General features: G+C 46.9%; 1 protein-coding gene across 3 annotated transcripts in view; it reads right to left on the reverse strand.

The window, feature by feature from the left end:
* ASAP1 (ArfGAP with SH3 domain, ankyrin repeat and PH domain 1) overlaps positions 1-21,789 on the reverse strand; it is a 1,926,573-nt gene that overhangs the window by 686,264 nt on the left and 1,218,520 nt on the right. For all 3 annotated transcript variants that reach the window (XM_086966222.1, XM_086966220.1, XM_086966221.1), the window contains one exon: positions 1,836-1,927. In XM_086966222.1, coding sequence (XP_086822348.1) covers positions 1,836-1,927 — 92 coding nt within the window. The remainder of the gene's footprint in view (positions 1-1,835; positions 1,928-21,789) is intronic.

Consider the following 21,789-nt stretch of genomic DNA (forward strand, 5'->3'; position numbering starts at 1 on the left):
GAAAGTTGGCACAAGAGGTACATTTAGGTGTAGATTGACTGGTTGGCAACGTTTTGCTCACTATTGAGAAAACTGCTAAGATGGTAAGCAGGTGTGCAGCCTGCTTAATTGCTATTACAGTTTAGTAGATGGCGAATGTCTAAGAGCTGCATGTTACTGCATTGTGGAAGATTCAATTGTTATTCAGTCATAGCTCAAACAAATACCAAGTGTCTGTTGGTGGAGAAATATGCAAAATATATATCATAGAATGTGGAAACACTAATGGTATTGATATGTACTGCAACTGTTGTGGAGTGGTGTAGTTCACTGGTTAGAGGCGGCAGACCCGAGAGCAGAAGTCGACCCGGGACCAGGGTTCAATTCCCGACGCAGTAGGGTCGTGGACCAGGGTCAGCGGACTCGACAATTCTCGCCTCGGTGCCTACTCTAACCTGGGGTCCCACTCGGCAACTCTGGGCATTAGCTTGCCTAATCTCCACAACGGCCCCATCAACGCCGGGGATGCCTGGCTCCACCTTGGGGATTCCCAGTAGGGACCCTCCCACAGGGAAAGCCAGGACGGGTTCCCCAGCGGTATACAGCGCCGGGACGCCCCTTTGCTGGGGCAGCTGTGCGCTTTACAAGTATACAACATTTAACATTTGTTAACAAATGTAAAAAAACAATAAATATTTTTTTTTGATAAAGGTGTAGGTGCTCTTGCCATGGTAAAAAAGTAAAGTACCTGTAAATATAGGGAAATAAGGAGGGAGGCACCCCTGATTGAAAACCCATAACGTTGTAACTGAGGGACTGGAAACCCCTCGAAAAAAAGCCGACACAAATGATAAGAGCATGAGCTCAGGCAACGATTCCTATGCACACGGTGTGTAGCTGAAAATCTGAGGTAGGATGTTCTTTTCGTGGAGTAGAGTTCTAAGCCTTTCTACATGATTGCTTCTACTACAAATGCGAGGTAGCTAGACCACACACATGCGCACAAACACATAGGCATTAAGGGTAATTTGAATAGCGTTTAATTCCATCATTTTGTTTTTTTAGTGAACCTAAGAAAAGCTCAATGCTTGTGAATCATCATTAATGTATTTTGGGTATCAAATATAGCTGTATTCTTCATTACTCTCGATTGCTACTGCGTGGGTATTAAAAAAAGAAATACAATCAGATAGTGTGTATTTGTATTATGTAATCATAGCACTTTATAGAATTAAATGGTTTCACAATTCAAGCTGTATCCCTGGTAGGAATTGGCATTCATCTTCATGTGATGACTGCAATATGGACTAGGTATTTCTCCAACAGCAGGGACACATGATGAGAATGGGGTGAAACATTAGCCAAGTCATATATAATTTGGATTGCAAAAGGTAAATAGTGTTTAATAGTCAATGTTCCCCTTGCTAATTCCTCCCTAAATTACAACTGAAAATATCAAGTGAATGAAGCGCAAGATCCACGTCCTAGAATTAAACATGACAAACATATTCAAACTTAGTATTATAGCAGAGGATCAAATAGTTTCAGGATTAAAGTTATAACCTAACAGAGCCAAAACCTTAACACCTTGGCTGCGAGGCGTTTCCCCCCCCTGTGCTGGAAATTGCTTTATTACTTTATTCATGACGAGCTCAGCTCGTCATCAGCACAGCTCAACTGTGCATCATGACGAGCTGAGCTCGTCATCAGCATCGAAAGGGTTAAGGAGTCTGAATTAGAAAAAGAAAATTAGGAATTTCAAATTACATGTATACTGTAGCTTCTGATAACAATCCGATACCCAAGAATGGTATTGCATATAATGCTGACTCTTGCATGCCTTTGAAAATACTTACATATCACTTGCAGGTTTGGGTTTTGGGGAAGGAGTGGGCAATTCTGCTTCCATAATTTCATTAAAACTATTGTTTCCTACATTCTTGGCCAGCTGGAACAGGAAAAAAAGATTCTTACATTTTGCTTCGGTTGCCAAACTTTTGCACACTGTTGCAAATAAAAAATAATAATGTGTTTTAAATAAATATATATTAATAACATTTTATATTTACTGTTTTTACATTTGTCCTATACAGTGTACCTTTATGTATCTATTTACGTGTTTAAAAGGACTATAAAAACAGTAATTTGAGGGGTATTACAAATATGTACATGGTGCACATTAAAAGAACAATTCTGTCACAGTCAAATCCACAAAATAGCCTATCATGCTTACTTCCACAGTACTTATTATTTTATTTCCCTCTTATTCCGTCATAATGTATAATGCAGCAGTACTTTCCACCCTCAAAAGAGGTACTTCACTCTTTTGCAGAATGACATTTACATGTTGTAATACCATGAGGATAAATAAAGCTAATCTATAAAGCCATTTCACCTTTTTACTACAGATGAAGACCAAAATCCAGATACTTATGGCATTATAATATAACTGGGATAAATGAACAAGGTACTAGCCTTTTGTAAAGCTTTTTCTGGTAGATACCCTGACTAAACACCGATTTTGCACCTTTTGAATACTTAATGAGTGACAGAATCTATCTGGAAACATTTGAGCAGTACCTCGGCATGCTGTCAGGTGGAGCCGTGTGGCTCCCCACTGACACCGTTTCACTTTGGAATTGATGTGCTGATTTTTTTTAATGGACAGAGTTCATTTAATTGAAGAAGGAGAATGGGAGGGTTAGAGAGGAATCTGTGGTTAGACAGGGAAGTAACTTGTTCTTCTGAGAAAAACTTATAACCACAGATTCCTCACCTCTTATACATATATCAAAGCAATACCTATTCAGAGGAGGGTCTGTGAATTGGTTGAAACTAAAAAGCCCTGTAAGACCAAGCAGGCGAAATGCCCCTCTTGGCGAACATGGCTGTCAAAACAGTAGCGCTTCATGAACGTATTCGAGGGGCATCCAGGTAGTACAGGAAAACTGCATGTCAACAGTGGTAGCAGCCTTGACTCCAACAAGCTCCAGAAGGTTGATATGGTTGATATGGAGGATATGGTTGACATGGACCCGGGACTCCACCGGAGACCAGAGGCCTCTGATATCTACCTCTCCCATGTGGCCAACCTATACCAGGAGGGACGCATCCGTCACCACTGTGTGCTCCGGCTGGAGAAGAGGGAGGATCTGCCGCAGACCCAATGCTGATCCGTGAGCCACCACTTCAATTGTTGTGCAGTGCCCTCCAAGATCTGGACATATTCGGACAGATTCCCCTGATGCTTCGCCCACTGGAACTTCAGGTCCCACTGCAGAGCCTGCATATGCCTTCTGGAATGGTTGATTAGCAGAATGCAGAAGGGCATGAGGCCCAGCAGCCTTAAGGTTGTCGTGACCGAAACCTAGGACAAGGGCTGATAGATCGGAATCATAGCCCAAATGTCCCTGACTCGCTGTTCCGGAGGATAAACCCGAAACTGCGCTGTGTCCAGAACCGCTCAAATGAAGTGGAGTTTCTGAAAGGGAATCCGGTGCGACTTCGGCACATTGATGGCGAACCCCAGCAAAGGTCGGCCGTAGTCTGGAGGTGGGAGATGACCGTGTGGGGCGAGCCCACCTTCAACAACCACTCGTCAAGAAAAGGGAAGAATGAAACCCCTGATCTGCGCAAATGAGCTGCAAACACCGCCATCACTTTCTGGAACACTCGCGGGGCGCTGGTAAGGCCAAAGTGGAGCACGGTGAACTGAAAATGCTCATGTCCCACCGTGAATCGCACGTAACGTCGGTGGGCCAGCAGGACGGGGATATGAAAGTACGCGTACTGCAGGTTCAACGTTACCATCCAGTCTTGCGTGTCAAAGGCATACAAGACCTGAGCAAGTGTGAGCATCTTGAACTTCTCTTTCCGGAGAAAGCGATTGACGTTCTGAAGGTCTAAGATAGGATGCAGGCCCTTGTCCTTCTTTGGAACCAGGAAGTAGTGGGAGTAACAACCACGACCTACTTCTGGCATCGGAATGTGCTTGATGGCCCCCTGGGCCAAGAGGGCAGTAACTTCCTGCAGGAGGAGTGCCAAGTGATCCCCCGATATGCGGTGATACTGTGGTGGCTTGGCCGGGGGTTTGTCTCGAAGGGGAGGAAGTAACCCCTTCGGACAATTTCCAGAACCCACCTGTCCGATGTGATGGTGCGCCAGTGGTGGAGGTGATGGCGAATCCTGCCACCTACTGGTGTCTGGTGGGCCTGAAACACTGGACTAGGAAGGTTTGGAGGCAGTGGCAGCAGGAGGGGTGGTGGACAGACCCGCACGCTGGCCCCGTGGCCCACCTCTGCGGGTCCCACGTCTGCGCTTGCGCTGAGACTGTTGCTGCGCAGGCCTGTGGCTTTGCAACGAACCTGCTTGGACGCCCCTTCCTTGACCACAAAAGGAGTGAAAATCAGAATCAGAAGGAGTGTGTGTGGCCGAAAGGCCTAAGGACTTGGCTGGAGCCAACGAGTCCTTAAAACGCTCCAACGCACAATCCGCCTTATCGCTAAACAGGCGAGTGCCATCAAAGGGCATGTCCATCAATGAGTTCTGGAAATCCCCAGAAAAGCCAGTCGTTCTCAGCCTGGCGTGGCGGCGTAGCACCACTGTCGTGGAAATCGTCCTGCCCAGCGAGTCGGCAGTGTCAAGACCACCACGGATCGTAAACTTGGCTGCGTCTCTCCCCTCAGCAACAGCATAGGAGAGTACTGTCCGAGCCTCCACGGGACACTGAGACAGCATTTGCGCAACCATATCCCACACAGAATGGGAATAACGGCCCAAGAGACATGCGGTGTTCACAGACCGCAGTCCTGAACTGCCAAAAAAAAATCTTCTTCCCAAATTGCTCCAGTTTCTAGGATTCCCTGTCCGGTGGTGCGGAAGGGAAGCTCGAGGTGGAGAGCATCAGCCGCCCTAGGCAACACCATAGAGTAGGAACCACCCTCCTCCGTAACCACGGTAAAATGAGACAGTGAGCCAAGTTCAGGAGTATAATCCTGGTCACCTGCATTCCCCAGATCCTCATCCCAGTCCAGGTCTAACTCGCATTGTGCTGCGAGAGGGTCCTCAGACTCCTCCCCGTCCTCAACAGGCTGCCGAACAGGTGGAACATAAGGAGGTGGGTGAATAAAGGGAAAGAAACGCCTCCAAAAGGCGTCAGAATCGGCGTCGGTCGACACCCTGCCAGCACAGGCTCCACGTCCGGGGTGAGACAAGGGACGGCGTGGGCCGGTGTCGTGGCCGATGGAGATCATCCTGGGCCAACCGGCATAGACTGGGATCCATGCGTGGATCCATGGGATTCTCTAGGCGTCAAGACCGAAGCCGTTGACGACGTCGGGCTGGAGCCGGCGACATCGAAGAACGACGACCCCCAGTCGGGCCCGCGGGGCCCAAAGGCACACCGGCGTGCCGGACGAACCAAAGACTTGTGCCATGGTTGACATGAATTCCTGAAGCTGGGCCGGAGTCGTCGATGGACCCGGAAAGGGCTGGTAGGCCATCGGCAACTGCGGAGGCTCCGCCAGGGCCACAGGGGCAGTGCCACCTGCACCCTCAACCGCGTCGTGCGACCGGCTATGGGAAGGCAAAGAGCGACAACGCTTCTTCGACTTCTTGTGCTTCGCCTTACCTGACTCAGAGTGCGAAGACTTCGAAGGGTGGTGATGGCTCTCGACCTCCCATGGGACCTGGAACAGCATGGAGCCGGCTCCCGAGCTTCTAGCCACTTTCGGGACAGCTCCCGCAAAGTTTTCGGAGCCATGGCCCAGCAGTGGGGGCACAACTCGGAGTCATGGTCGCACCCAAGGCAGTAGAGACACTCACGCTGTGGGTCCATCACCGACATCGTGCAGGGACAGGCCACGCAAGATTTAAAACCAGGCATCCCTATGCACCTGGAGTGTAGGTACTCAAAAAACAGAGACAAAAGACCCTAAAAATCTCAGTCAAAAAAGGACTGGGGGTACCGCTCTCACTGTATCTGATCTTGCTGGCGCGGAAAAAGAAAGAACTAACGTCAGCGCGCACGGGCGCGTCAAGCAGCTCCAGCGATGTCATCTCTGCGACTACGACGCCAACGACGCGCAGGGGTACTGCTGACGAAAACTTTCCCGGATCCAGTCTGACACCTGGGGGATATTCTAAAGTAAGTAATCTATCACTAACGTGTTTCTTTCAGATATCATTGATACAGAGAGACATGAATGCCCTCTCATTGCAAATGTGCAGCCACCACTGTTAGACACTTTGTAAACACCCCTGGATCTGTGATGACTCCAAAAGGAAATACTTTTAACTTGTAGTGTTGACCCATTACCACAAAGCAAATGCATCACAGATGAAGAGGGTTGACAGGGATTAGGCATCCTAGAGTTCGAGCACCGTCATGATACCCCTTTGATTGGGGCGGGCATGACATCCTCCAGAGTTATCTTGCGAAAATGTTCTGATAGGATGTAGTGGATGAGAGGCCTGATGTCAAGCATGGGCCTAGGAGAGCAGTCCTTTTTGTAGGAAAAAAGTAGTACCGTAGATGCCGCTTCTCTGGTGATAGTGGGGGCTTCCTCTCTTTGGAAACCTTCTGTAGGAGGTCATGCACTTCTTCCTTAAGGATGAGTGTTCCTTGCTGAGGGTGTGTGAATAGGGTAGGATGAGGCTGTATGGTGTTTGCGGCAGTAGCTGTGTTTAACACTAGCTGATACAGACTAGTCACATGTGAATTCCTCCCAGCGAGAGAAAGTAAATCACATTCTTCCACGCAATTCTACGGTCACTACTTTTTTTTCCAAAAAAGGACGGCCCTCTTAGGCCCATGCTTGACATCCTTGTCTTCTGTAGTCGATGAGTATTTTGGTGCCGCCACTGGCTTTCGCTGATCTTTGGTGACGGCGCTGATGCCGGCTTTGCATGGGAGTGAAGGTGGTAGGCGGACTTGGAAGGATCTGGCTCAATGGCTGGCAGGGGGTGGGTCGATGCCCTTTGGTGGAGATTTGCTGTGCTCAGAAGCCATCTGTCTATGCCGCCCGGAGTCCGAAGACAGTAGGAGCCCTTGGAGTTTTTCCTCAATCTTCGTGCATAGACTTCAGACTTCGTTAGGAATGGTGCTATACCTCAGTTCTGGACTTCATGTGGTTCCCTGGCTTGGTGATGAGTGCATGAGGAATAATAGGAGCTCTCAGGGCCATGGCCATGGTCTTCAGGGCTGTTTCAAAGTCTTCCATCTTGTGGTGGTTGGACTTGTTGGAGCACGCGGTCTTTGAGCTGGTGTTGGCTGCACAGCTGGGAGATCATAGGGACCTGCCTATTCTTGTTTTTTGGCACCGAGGGTATGTTATTCACCAAAAATATTATTGGATATCCCGGGTGAACTGTTGATACATTTTCCTGTGAGCCCAGTGTCATTTCCTTCAGCACCTGAGGTTCTTCTTAGAGCTGAAGGTGAGGAACAACAGACAGGGCATAATGTTGTGTTTAGGGTACAGCCACAGGTTGCACACCTTGCAGCTGTCTGTCTATGCATATTTCGAATGGCAGAGAAGGCAGTTCTGGCAGAATGTATATTCCATCACACACACAGCATTCTCTGGTGACTAAAGCCTGGAAGCAGATCAGGCTTAAAGGGGTACAAGGCCATGAATATCAGTCTGCTTTGTTGACAAAAATTGCTCACGACTCTCAGAGGATGCACCGGAACTCGAAACCAGACCTGATGGGATGGAAGTAAGCAAACAGGGCTGTCAACTTGGAGCCGAACCAAATGGTGAAAAAATACCAACGTAGCGTGGAGATGGTGTCCATGCCCAATTTACACCAAGAGAAGGAGTCACACCACATCTTGTCACTTGAGAGACTTTTTCCAACAAAAAACCCAGAACTAGACGGCAGGAGTATGCTAAGCATGAGTTTCTACAGCCACATGTCACAAACATACAGTTTTTTATTATTATTGGTGAGCTGTTTTTCCATGGACTACTAGGCAAACAAGAAACTGAGCATTTATACCGTTATTGTGGTTAAATTCTCCGCTTTATTTACCTTGAAAGGGTGATATATCGCAAAATCTTAGTTACTGAGTTACTGCATGGCTAGAGCATATTCAGCTCAGATTTAGATGCATTCAGTGAAAAACCCGTTACTTACCTTCGGTAACACATTATCTAGTAGAGACTATCTAGCTGCAGATTCCTTACCTTTGAATTTCCCACACGTCAGACTGGCGTGTGGGAAATTTAACCTCTTGCATGCGCTGTCAGGTGGCTTCATTCGGTTCCGTGTGACGTCGGCGGCAGCTTCGGTTATGACGTCACAGTACCTATATAGGCACCACAGAAGCACGTGGACGTCAGTACTTTTCCACGCCAGAAGCGCAGAACCACAAAGTAACACAAAGTAACTGACATAGTCATGTGCAAAACTAGGGCCCTGAAAGGGAGAATAATCCCAGCCCTACAAAGCGGGGAGGCCTGGGTGAGGCTGTAAGGAATCTCCAGTAGGTATTCTCTGCCAAATAATGAATCACAGAGAGTAAGAGCATGTAAAGCCCAGCCTAAGAACCCAAAACAGTTGAAAAGATTCCTATGGAAAATCAACCCGCAAGTTCTAACTGCTCTCTGCGAGAACATCCTGCCCCCTCCCCCACCGAGCATGTCTGATGTTCACAACCTTACTGCCCACTATAACCACGCAATGCTGAACGTACTAGACTCGGATGCACCACTACAGCTTAAAAGAATCCTCTAAACGCTCTAAACCTTGGTTTGCGGATAGTCTTCATTCCGAAAGAAGAAACATAAGGCTTGCTGATAGGCAATGGCGTTCCTAACCCTCCCTTGAGCATCTCTACCACCTGAGATCCCTGAGAAGTATTAATAATAAATGCATCAGATGTTCGAAGGCCACCTTTTTCAGAACTCAACTAGACCAAGCTAAAACCATCCAAAAAAACTGTTCGAACTCATCAAGTCCCAAGCCAATAGTCATCCGAACCTGGCGCTCTTGGTCAAGGGACACTGCCTAATTGTGAAGAATTTGCAGACGTCTCCACTGCTAAGTCTAGTAAGATTGAAACTGAATTATGATCTACCCAGGACCACCTATCGATCAGTCCACGGACCTCGCTCTGTCCACTAGGCGTGGCTATCTCTGACCCTGTGCATCCCGACCCCGCTAAAAACAAAAATCCTGGAGTCTGTTCCAAACCCTGGATGAGTGCACTATACGCAAAACACTTTCAACTCTGAAACTTTCCAATCATAACAAAGACCCTCTGACATCGAACTTTTCCCCGGAAGTTAGATCCTCCTTAATAACATTATGTACAAAGATCGTCAATGCATCACTTCAGCAAGGGGATATTCCGGATAAAATTGGGGCAAGTTACCCCGATTTTAAAGAAACCAACAGCTGATCCCATGGACCTACATAACTTTCGCCCAATCTCCAACATCCCCACCCTGGCAAAACTCCTTGAGAAATGTGTGCTTGCCCAACTCTGCAAATACATCGACCAATTCCAACTCCTGGACTAATACCAATCTGGTTTCCGCCTGGGCCATAGCACAGTGTCGGCACTAGCGCATATCAGGGCCGGCTCTAGGCTCATGGTGGCCCTGTGCAGGGAGCGTAGGTGGGGGCCCCGGAAGAGGGGGTCCGGACGGGGCGGAGCTTTGATGTCAATATACTCATTGTGGTCACTTGTTTTATTTGTTTTGTTTTCCACTGTTGAACGTGTTGACGCTTCTTTGTTTTTTGGGAGGAATGTAGTGTCCAGGGGTACCCCTTTTCTGTGCAGGCCCTCTCTCCTAATAGGAATGTCCTACACTTTCATACACCAAACCCCCACAGGTGTCACCAGTAAAGTGACACTGGCAATAAAGAAAGAGTTGCTCTGTGCGTGCCCTGACTCCAGTAGCTTAACAGCACTCTGCCTCTTTCTCATTTGTTATCCCTAATGAAGGGCTAGTGCCCATAATACTTCACCCAACAGTACCTCAGCTGGAGCAGAAAATGCTACCCCAGCCTACCACGGTCTGGAACACCTTCCTTGCCGCAGCCCCCACGACGGATATGCCTGGTCCCTTGCAAATATTTTCCACCTGCAAACAGCATTAGGTAAATGTCAGTGGAGTATTCTTCAGAACAAGGCAAAGTATTGAGATTTCCACTTGTTATTTACCATTTGCATAGTTATTCCCCCATTCCGTAGATTAGAAGCTTGGAATTTCCCAATTTAGGTGCAGAGGTTCAGTAGGAATCTTCAGTCCTCCCAGCCCCAAGTATGCAAGCACCTATATATTGCCCAAATGAGGACAATAAGAAGGCCCCTAATAAGTAAAAGTAGAGATACAGAGAGACTGAGACTGCGGGTAACTATACGCCATCTAATATTTGTATCTATGCATCAACACAGAAGACGGGCTAATAATAAAAGCAAACACTGTGAAGACTTGAAGCTATTTTTGTACGATCAATAGAGAACGCACGAGTAAGAGAAAGGTTATTAAGACGGGGTAGGTAGGCGCAGGCACCTAACACTTTGTTTTGAGTTCCATAAAGCAATGACGGCGTGATGACAACAGCCTGGAGTGAGGTCCTAAGCGATTCCCTCAATGAGGGTTGGAAGAGGGTGTGACTTAGACAGACTCCAATCTGGACACTCTATAAAGTGCTCCTTTTCCCCTTGCACTTACCGAGGAGGCGGTGCCTGCTGATGTCGCACGAGCTGCAGGGTCCGGAACTCGATCTGCCAAGAAGAGCTGTTTCACCGCGGACCACCAGGTCAGCAGTCAGGCGCGTGAGAGCAGCTCTGCCAAGTGTCACGCATCAGTAGTGAAACTAACGCATTTCAGTGTGGTGATCCGCATCACCGCACTGAAATGCAAAGTCACGCATTATAGAGCCTCAACTGTAAAGCTGGGAGTGCTGCTATAAACATAAAGCACCATATAAGCTGCAGTGGCGGCGCGCGGTGTGCACTGCTGCCAGCAAACTAAGGGTGCAATATCCCTGAAAGGACGGGTCAGAGCGCAATTGCTAACTAGTGTCTTGACAGACAAGTGACTCTAGGTGGGTCTGGCTCCTGCTTCCTGCTGCGGGAGCGGGTAGGCCGCTACACATATCAAAATTGGCCACTGGAGCAATCGTGATCCCATCCCCATGGTTGACTGCTGCAAACATTATTGGCTTACTTTTGGTAGCTTGCAAACCTGCGGTATCCGGCGGCTGCTACCGGACCCGGCCCCTCCAGCGCCAAAATCATGTGTGCAATCAGGGCTGAGCAGCAGAATGATTGCCGCAGGACTGAGCCAGTCAGTCCGTGGTACTCAGCATATCATTGCTTGCGGCCAGCGGGGCTGCCAATTGCAGTCGACGGTGTTCCGAGTCAGGTCAGGCCAGTGTTTATTTTATATTGATATAACCTCATGCCATGTGTTCCGATGTGCCTCAGTCTCTCTGTCGAGCCTTGGGAGAGCAAGTATTTTAAGTGGTTTGTGACTGTTTTATTTCGTCGTCAAGGTGCCCCCTCCCCCCCCCCTGTTCTTGACAGCGGCAGGCCTCTCTTCTCACAAGCAGAGGGGAAAAAGTTAGAAGCAGCACTTGAAGGTGGATTCTTCACATAGTTAATTCAGAAACCCTCAGTGTGCCCGGCCCGATCAGCTATCTCAGCACAGCAAGCAACCCATCTCCCATAGGGAACAAATATTTATTAGAGCGTCTTGCTTAATATCGTTCCCTGTGTCCGCTTTTTCTTGGTGCCCAATTAAATGGCACAGTTCACTTTTGAATTATTAGGGCGTCTTCTTAAAGTAAGTGCAAAGAATTTCTACCATTTACTCTAATGGAAACGGACAGTGCAAACATTTATTATGATGTATTTATTTTATTTAATGCATTTTTATATAGGTGAACCGCTAACCCAGTTGTACGTGTAAAGTGTAGATCATGTCAATTACGGTGCCCTTCCATAAATTACAGCTGCCTGCTTAGTCGTGACCTAATTGCGTGTCTCCTACTCTCAGCTTTCTAATGCACCTGTGCTTACTGCTCATGTCGCTGTGTATGAGTCTGCGAGATTATAATTACATTATGAATGTCTTTCAGTGTGCTTTTAACTTCTGTCTGCATTTTGGCTACAGTCTGACAAAGGGAAGTTGTTTATATTTCTTACGGCTTACAGCAGTTAACTTAGTTTCCGTTTCTCAAATGGGTGTACTTTTTGATATTTATGTGTTTCCCTGGTCTTCATTGCTTGATTTTGCTCGCGAGACAGTGTCACTCACAGTCCTAGAAATGTTACTCAAAATTACTCTAAAATTACGAAAATGTCACTCATGGCAATCTGAAACCTTGGCAGCTATGTGAGAGGCGAGGGAAGCGGCTTCTGTGTGACCTTCGCGAGAGGAGTGTCTGTGAGTCAGGAGAGGTGCCGCGCGCTGGCCTCTTGTAACCAGGACAGGACGGGCCTGACTCACGCGCTGCCAGTGCCATTGCCCGCAGCCCGGAGGCCGCCAAATCCTGCCAGGGGGGCTGCCACTCCAGTGATCCTTCCGATCCGATCCTGGTCGTGGCGGCCCCTGGGGTTTGGCGGCCCTGTGCAGGTGCACAGTTTGCACATGCCTAGGGCCGGCCCTGCGCATATTGTTGATGAAGCCCTAAGAATGCTGGACCACAATGAGTCATGCCTACTGATAAATCTTGACCTCTCGTCAGCATTTGATACTGTCAAACAGGAGAACCTGATTGACCTCCTGGAACACAGGATGGGGTTGTCTGGGCCAGTGCTTGACTGGTTCTCTTCGATCCTCCTGAATAGATCTCAAAGCTTCAAGGTGAACCAATCCTTGTCCCATCCTGCACCAGTTACGCTGGGGGTTCCACAAGGTTCAGCACTCTCTCCCACGCTATTTACCTTGTTCATGGAGCCTCTAACAGAAATTCTGAAATCGTCCAGACTTCCCTATCACATGTATGCGGGTGACACCCAACTTTATATGAAGATCCCCTCCCCTGAGGACATTTAGTCCCTCAATTCATTCCTGCTGGAAACGCAAAGCTGACTGACACGGAATCAGCTGAAGCTAAATGCTCTAAAAACAGAATTCCTCCTAATCTCACCGCACAAGCAATCCCCGGTCATGGAACAATGGCTGAATCAGCTTACTGCTCTCAATTGTAGACCTCACCTTGTGGACTCGCCATCATCGCTTGGTATTATATTAGACAAAAGTCTGAACATGCAAAAGCACATCAGCTCCCTCACCAAAGGAGCAAATTTCCGACTCAGCATCTTAAGGAAGCTCGTACCCTTTCTCCCTGCTTATGACCTAAATTTTGCAGTGCAAGCATTAGTGATCACAAAGCAGGACTACGGCAGCGCAACGCTGTATGCTTGCTTAAAGGGAAAACTGCTCCTCTTAGGGTGGTCCTCAATCCTGCTGCTAGGCTCTTAACGGGGACTAAAAAATTAGGTTATCAAGTGCCCCATGGCAATCCCATATCATTAGTGCCTGGCAAGTAACGTTCCACTGTCATGACTCGCTCTCCTGAAAAGAATCATACATCCGACTCTGATTCACGAGATTATCGCAGTTAAGACTAATAAGGGACGCTCCCAATGCTCATAGGACAATTTAACAATATTGTTCCTCCTGAAATCTGAAATAGTAATAGTGGAAAGACTACATGACTGCGTATTTTTCCACCCTTTTTGCCACAATAAGCGGCATTTTTGTTAGTGTACCAGTCTTTCTACCACTGACAGAGGAGGCGAGGATGACGAAGTGTTTCCGCGCAGATGCAAACTTAGGATAAATAGATGGTCCCAGTCAGCCCCTCCAGATCCCACGGAGCTGCTGAGGGGTAGGATTAAGGCAGACTTTTGCTAGCGGTCACGTAAGTAAGACCTCAATCATGGATCTTTAAAAAACCTAGTCAGACGTTAAAAATGGGCCACACTCGGAAGACGAACATCCCGAGTGACTTTACCATGCATTTTTTTCTTTGCAGTATACCGCCTGACAAAACCCTAAGATGCAGGCTCATGGGGCAAACTATATGTGAAATAACTGTATGTATATGTCCTATGTATCTACTAATGAGTGACTTGTTTTTCTGCCTTTTTTTCAAAAAACGGACTTTTGACTTGACTCGTTTTTTAAAAACAACACGTCTCTTTACTCTAAAATGAAACCTTATAAGCCTACTTTCCTCTTGCGATCAAAACTGACATTGGATATGATCCTGGCGGGATGTGTGCGTGGAATGTATTGAGGTTGGTGCAATTGTGTGTGTGAGATCTTGGAGGGCTAATATACCCATAAAACCGGAATTATGGAGAAAAATATACCACTGGTTTATTCTCTAGAGTGATTTTGAATAACCATGTTTTATAACTCAATGGATATAATGCCATGTTTCTCAACTTAATGAATACAATGCCACAGTGTGACTCACGCAACAAGCGGACTATGAGAACTATGTGCAATGTTTTTTAAGTAAAATTACAAACTGTATTTTCTTTCTGTTTTCTCTCCTCAGGGACCACAATAGGTCTTTTCTTTTTCTCTTCTTTTCCGCTTCACAGAGGGCCCACTCAAGCCCGGAAGCAAAACCAAGTAGCCGATTTTTGCTACTAGGTTTTAGGACTTTAGGCATACTACATTTAATCAGAATTGAGTTCTGTTAGTAGGGACCAACAGAGGTCCTGAGGAGTAAGCAGGAGGGGACTGCTTACGAAACATGTCATGTCGACCAAGTAGATTGCGTATTTCGCCCTACTTAAAACCCCTTTTTACTGTTCCCCACCAGAGAAGTCATTAAATAAATGTTTTCTACTAGCCAGGGAATTTTTAATTTTTTATCTTTCATTTATATAGGTCCCTACACTTTATCCTAATCACTTTTTACTGTCCTACACACCACACATAGCCTATTGTAAAAAACTAAGTGCTCCCGCGTAGTTCGTAGGTCGCAGCACGCCCCGCCCCGTAGAGGGACGGGAAGACCCCTATGATGAAGCATGACACTAAGGGATTCTTAGTGTGTGAGGGGTATTTTAAAAGCACATAGTGCTCCCCATTTGCCATTTGCAAAGAGAGCCTTTTCCACCACCTTTAGATATAAGACCTTCACCAATAATTGAAAAACCAATAAATTATTCACTCCCTTCACATTGATAGAATCTCATTGGTTATGTATACCACTTAGGAGGGTGATTCTATCACCACTGCCTCTACACTTCCTCGATTGTTTTTTGGACTAAAAAATACAACCACATCTCTCAGACCTGCTGGCCCTGAATTGGCTCCCATATGAAGGTCGCATACAGTTGAAAATTGCATGCATGGCACACAAAGGCATTCACTTCAAGACCCCGCTGTACCTCGCTCAGAAACTGAAGCTCTCATGTGGTACAAGAGCCTCCAGAAATGCCAGCACTCTTTTACTCAAATCACAGAAATTCAAGAAAAAAAGACCTACAAGGCATGGCACTGAGGATCCCCCCGCCCCCCCGAAGTCAGGGTATTCTTCCGCAGTCTGCTTCAAAATGGAAGTTAGGGGACTCCTGATAAAGAAATATCTGCCTCAGTCCACCTTCCCCACTTGACCTGGGTCCATAGCCGCTGTTTGTAGACCAGAGGTTTTGCTGGCGTGATTGCTGGAAATGTTTTAAATGTTTTACTTTTCGCTTTGCTGACTCTGTATGTTTGCCTATACCAGGGGTCTCCAACCAGTCGGTCGCGAGCTACCGGTTGCTAGCCGAGACCCTGAAAGTAGCTTGTGCCGCTTGCATTGCAATTTAGTCGCCCTTTGGTGTTGTTTGGGCTATTTAGGTTTATTTTTCGCTCCATTGCCCACCCTCACCCAAAGCAGCTGCTCAGATTGTTTTTTGAGCTTGGGCGGGGCGGGCCAAAGAGAATGACATTCCTCTCCTACGTGCACCTCCAGTGTCTGCGCCCCATGCCTTTCTCACCCTGGCACTGCGCTTTTCATTCTGCACAAGAAGAGCCAGTGTGGAGCAGCAGGTGTGGTAGGGTGAAGAAGCTGCTTTGCGGTGGAACAAGCAGTATAGAACTGCCGGGACCCGCGCCCTTTTCTGCCTAAGAGTACAGCCTGCCACCATTATATTTCATTGTTGCAGCAGGTAAGCCGTGCCTGGTCAGCTCCATACATCTCTCTAACTCTTACGTCCTCCCTAGTCGACAAACCATCTCATTTAAATAAGGGCCCTCCGGTCACCCGCGCATTAGTGAAGAGATGTCATAGTGAAACAAAGTGTGCAATTCTCCTGTGGCTCTTAGTTTTCCGTACGTAGGGAAAAATATATCCAGGGAGCACACCCCAACACCCTTAACCCCTGGGCCAGAAATAGAAAATTACTCGTAGCCCTCATCTCCTGCTCTAGTCTAGCCCTTCGTGTACTTTCAAACCAAAGCGGCTAACGGTATGCAGGTCATGTAATTAATATTCTATCATGTGTAGCTGCAGTTTACACGATGGCCGACTTTGGAAATTCGTTAATTCTAATCTAATTCTATTGAAATCCCCAAATGATGGGTCGCCTCAAGGAAGGAGTGTTACACCTTGAATCCGAATGCCAATATTTTTATGGGAAGGGATCCGATAATGAAAGTAGTCAGTGGCTCATAAACATAAAGCATGCAGAGTAGGCTATTTAATTTTAGTTTTTTTTGGCTCGGTTGTCTGCACTCACCCAAAGCAGCTGTCAGATTGGTTTAATTAACTGCTTGAAAACATGATTTACATTTTGGGTAAGAGGCAGAGATTAAATGATTTGACATTTACAGGTTGTACATGTACAAATTACTCTCAGGCCTTCAGTTTCCCGCATATATTCCAACTGGTTTTATGCACTCCAGGTTTTTCAGTTCGGGGCAAGGGAAAACATTTGTGATTTCCCTGTATTAAGCCCAAAACCACATTCTATCCTTTCTGACTTGTCAAACTTGGAATAGGAAGAAAGGAAATCACACTTATGAAAAAAATAATGGTGCAGTAACATTTTTACCAGGAAAATGTAGACCTGTGTGTATTCTCGCTGGTCACACAATGAGGGCTAATGCCTGTAAGGAAAATGCTACTTACCAGTATGTATCTGTTCTTGGCATGTAGAGCTGCAGAGTTACACACTATGCATAGATGGCCACCTAGTGTTGGGCCCGGATGTTTGCAGTTTGTTTTGTTGTAGAAAAGTCTTTCGGAGTCACGGGATAGGTGACTCCTCCTTAGGATGATACTGCGAATGGGCATCGGCTCCATCCCCAGATTGTTTTTCGCCATTAGGGAATTGATAGAGCGGTACAAGAAGTAGTGATGTCCATGTGATTTGTATCTAATTAAGATAATACTGGAACAGATAAAGATAGCCGGGGAGGCGGGTGGGCGTGTGTAACTCTGCAGATCTACATGCCAAGAACAGATGCATACTGGTAAGTAGCATTTTCCGTTCGAGGCATATGAGATGCAGATTACACACTATGCTTAGATTGTATAGCAGTACCCACACCTAGCCGCGACCACCCGTATCTGTTGCAGTTGTTTGAAACAGTGTTTTTAATACAGTCTGGCCCACAGTGGCTTGTTGTTTAGTTTGCACATCTACAGAATAATGCTTTGTGAATGTATGCGGTGTAAGCCATGTAGCTGCTCTGCATGTCATCTAAGGGGATATTCCCTAAGAATGCCATTGAAGCCCCTATCTTTCTTGTTGAGTGGGCTTTTGGAGGAATTGTTAACATGCGTTTTGCTTTTTGGCAACACATTTGTATGTATTTAACTATCCATCTGGCGATCCCTGATTTTGACATAGGGTTGCCTTTATGCGGCGGCGAAAAAGACACAAAAAGTTCTGTTTTACGAAACGATTGTGTTCTTTTGATATAGTACAGCAGAGCTCTTTTAACGTCTAAGGTGCGTAGAGCCCTTTCTGCGACTGTTTGAGGCTGTGAGAAGAATACGAGCAGCTCAACGGATTGATTTAGATGGAATGGTGAAATTACTTTAGGCAGGAATTCTGGATTAGTACGAAGAACCGCATTGTTATGATGCATTTGCAAAAACGGTTCTTGAATGGTAAATGCTTGTAGTTCACTAACCCTTCTAAGAGAAGTAATTGCTAACAGGAAAGCTACTTTCCAAGTTAGGAATTGCAATTCACATTTATGTAATGGTTCAAAGGGAGGACCCATTAACCTTGTAAGACAAATGTTCAGGTTCAACACTGGTGCTGGTGGCGTTCTGGGAGGAATTATTCTTTTGAGTCCTTCCATGAACGCTTTAATAGCTGGTACTCTAAAAAGAGACAGATGTGGTCTGTTTTGTAAGTATGCTGCAATGGCAGCAAGGTGCAGTCTGATAGACAAATAGGCTAAGTTACACTTTTGAAGGTGTAATATATATCCTATGATGTGTTGGATAGACACGTCTAAGGGATCTATTTGGTTGTTTTGGCAGTATATGACAAAGCGTTTCCACTTAGCAGCATAAAATGCTCTGGTAGTGGGACGTCTAGCTTCTTTAATGATGTTCATGCATTCTGGAGGAAGGTTGAGGTAACCAAACTCTATGACCTCAGGAGCCAGATCGCTAGGTTGAGCTGAGCTGGGTCCGGGTGTCTGATCTCTCCATGGTTAAGCGTTAATAGGCGTGGCGATAGATTTCGTTTTTGATGTGGCACCACTGACTTTTGCAGCAGCGTGGTGTACCACGGTTGTCTGGCCCAAGTTGGAGCAACTAGAATGAGTGTCAGGGAATGTTGTTGTAGTTTGCACACCACTAACGGAAGTAGTGGGAGAGGAGGAAAAGCGTACACAAATAGTCTTGACCAGTTCATCCATATTGCATTGCCCTTGGACAATGGGTGTGGGTATCTGGCGGCAAAGTTTAGGCATTTTGCGCTTTCGTGGGTGGCAAAGAGGTCTATATATGGAAGAACGGATAAAGAACTTGCGGATGAAGTTCCCACTCGTGAATTTGCTGTGTTTGTCGACTTAGCAGATCTGCGATAGTGTTTTGCACTCCTGGGACGTGTTGGGCTAAGAGGAAGATTTTAAGCGGTATAGCCCATCTCCATATCTTCTGTGCTAACTGAGAGAGCTGCAGAGAGTGTGTCCCCCTTGTTTGTTTATGTAGTACATAGCTGTCATATTTTCTGTGCAGACTAAGACAGCTTTGCCTGACACTTGGTTTTGAAATGCTTTGAGAGCTAGAAACACGGCTAGCAACTCCAAATGATTGATATGGAGTAACTTTTGTTGCGGTGTCCACCTGCCCTGCATGGTGTGATGCAGTAGATGGGCTCCCCAGCCGGAGAGCGATGCGTCCGCTGTCATGACTACTTGGGGAACTGGCTCTAGAAACGGTCGTCCCTTGGAAAGGTTTTTGGTGTTCCACCATTGCAGAGAACGATGAGTCCGACCGTCTACCAACACTAGGTCTGTTAAGTGACCTTGAGCCTGGTTCCATTGGCCTGCTAGGCACTCTTGAAGTGGACGCATTTGCAATCTTGCGTGAGGTACTACAGATATGCAAGATGCCATCATTCCTAAGAGTTGCATGAACACTCGAGCTGGTTGTGAGTGTTGGGGTTTGAATTTTGTTAGGAGATTTTGTACACTTGTTATCCTGGCTGGAGAGGAATAAGCTAGTGTTAATTGGGTGTTTATTGTAGCGCCGAGATATTGTTGTATGTGCGAGGGGTGCAGATGCGTTTTGACGTGATTTACAGTGAATTCCAAGTTATGAAGCAGTTGAATAGTAACTTGAGTGTTTTGCACACACTGTCTGTATGAGCTGGCTTTTATGAACCAGTCGTCCAGATATTGGAATACATGAATGTGCTGTCTTCTTAGGTGTGCTGCTACTACTGCTAGGCATTTGGTAAACACCCTTGGCGCTGTTGTGACCCCGAATGGGAGCACTTTGAACTGGTAGTGTTGTCCGTCTAGCACAAATTTGAGATATTTTCTGTGTGCTGCTTGGATGGGAATATGGAAGTAGGCGTCCTTGAGATCTAGAGTGACAAGGAAGTTGTTTAGTACCAGTAATGGGAGGACCTGTTGTAGTGTGAACATATGAAAATGATCCGACTGTATGTAAAGGTTTAGAGGTCTGAGGTCTAGGATGGGTCTCAGAGATCCGTCCTTCTTTGGTATTAGGAAATATAGGGAATATAATCCTTTGTTTTTCTGATGCTCTGGAACTATTTCTATTGCATTTTTCTGCAGGAAAGATATTACGTCCTGTCTGAGCAATGCTAAATGTTCCTGTGACATTGGACGTTGCTTGGGTGCTATGTTTGGGGGGGTAGATGTTAGTTCCAGTCAATAACCTAATAGAATTATTTGGAGCATCCACCTGTCTGATGTGATGTTTTCCCAGGCTGGCAGGTACTGTTGAAGTCTTCCCCCGACAGGAGTGGAATGAGGCGGGGGAAGGGGAAGGGAGTCATTGGGCAGAGGTAGAGGCAGAGCATGAGTTGTTATTTTTGCCTCTGCCTTTATTCTTGTTACCCCTGTACCCACCCCTTTGGTAGCCTTTACTGTAGGTAGACTGTGTAGGGGCTTTGTACGAGGTAGTAGCGGTGTCTGAAGTGTATTCCCGGCTGCACCCTGAGTCCTGGTCCTGAGATGGGGGACCGGGTGAACAAAGGCGCTGTCGGGCGGGGCTCCCAGGGATCGGGAGAGCCACGCTACCGCCGCCGAGTGAGGACTCCTGCCTCCGCCCCCCCAGCCGGTGAGTTGGCAAGTGCTGGGGGCCTCAGTTTAGTATGAGTGCCCCGAGCGGGGGTCCAACGACGGGGGCAAGTTATTGATTAGAGCCCACGAGAGGTTCATTGGCATTTTGTGTATTGAGAGCCCCATGGCTCCAACGTCCGAGGGCCATTGCCAATTTCCGAGTCCCCAGAGAAGGGACTCCAACGAAGTGGGCATTTCAGGAGGTAGAGCGGCCCCGGCTGGCAGCAGGCCGCTCCCCCCAGTTGCCATGATTGTCCCAGAGCCCAGATGGCTCCCACGAGGCCCCATTATTTTCAAAAGCCTAGAGGGCTCCTGGGGGGACTTTGTTTTAGAGCCTAGAGGGCTCCACCGATGGGCAAGTGTTGGCTCAGAGTCTAGAGGGCTCCAGCCTTTGGCGCAGTTTTGGGTCCTGAGGGGCTAGTGAGAGCCCCTGTCGCAGTCTTGTCCTCAGCTGCCCAGCAGTTTGTGGCCAGCTGCGCCGTTTAGGTTTTCCTTTCTGGAATATGTACTTTGAACTCAGGAGTGAGTTGCACTCCTTCACCCCTACTTGGCCTTCCTCAGCTGGCAGCACTTAGTGCCAGCTGCAGCTTTTAGGCCTTGTTCTTGTCCCTCAGCTGCCCAGCAAGTAGTGGGCAGCTGCTACGTTTAGGTTTTGGCGCAGTGGCGAAAGCTGGACTTTGATGTGAGTTATGTGCTAAATGTGATTTCTGCGCTAAATGTCATTTATGTGCTATTATGATTCATGCGCAAATCCTTTGGGTGTTAGGAAATGTACTGTGTGTAGTATGTTTTGCGCACCCTGTGTCTTACCTACACCGCTGAATGTGTTCTTATGCATCATGTGTTTTACCTACACCGCTGAATGTGTTTTTTATGTGTCATGTGTCTTTCCTACACCGCTGAATGTGTTCTTATGCATCATGTGTTTTACCTACACCGCTAAATGTGTTTTTATGTGTCATGTGTCTTTCCTACACCGCTGAATGTGTTCTTATGCATCATGTGTTTTACCTACAAGGCTGAATGTCTTTTTTTGAATCATGTGTCTTTCCAACAC

The sequence above is a fragment of the Lissotriton vulgaris genome, chromosome 4_1, assembly GCF_964263255.1.
Source record: "Lissotriton vulgaris chromosome 4_1, aLisVul1.2, whole genome shotgun sequence".
Lineage (NCBI taxonomy): Eukaryota > Metazoa > Chordata > Amphibia > Caudata > Salamandridae > Lissotriton > Lissotriton vulgaris.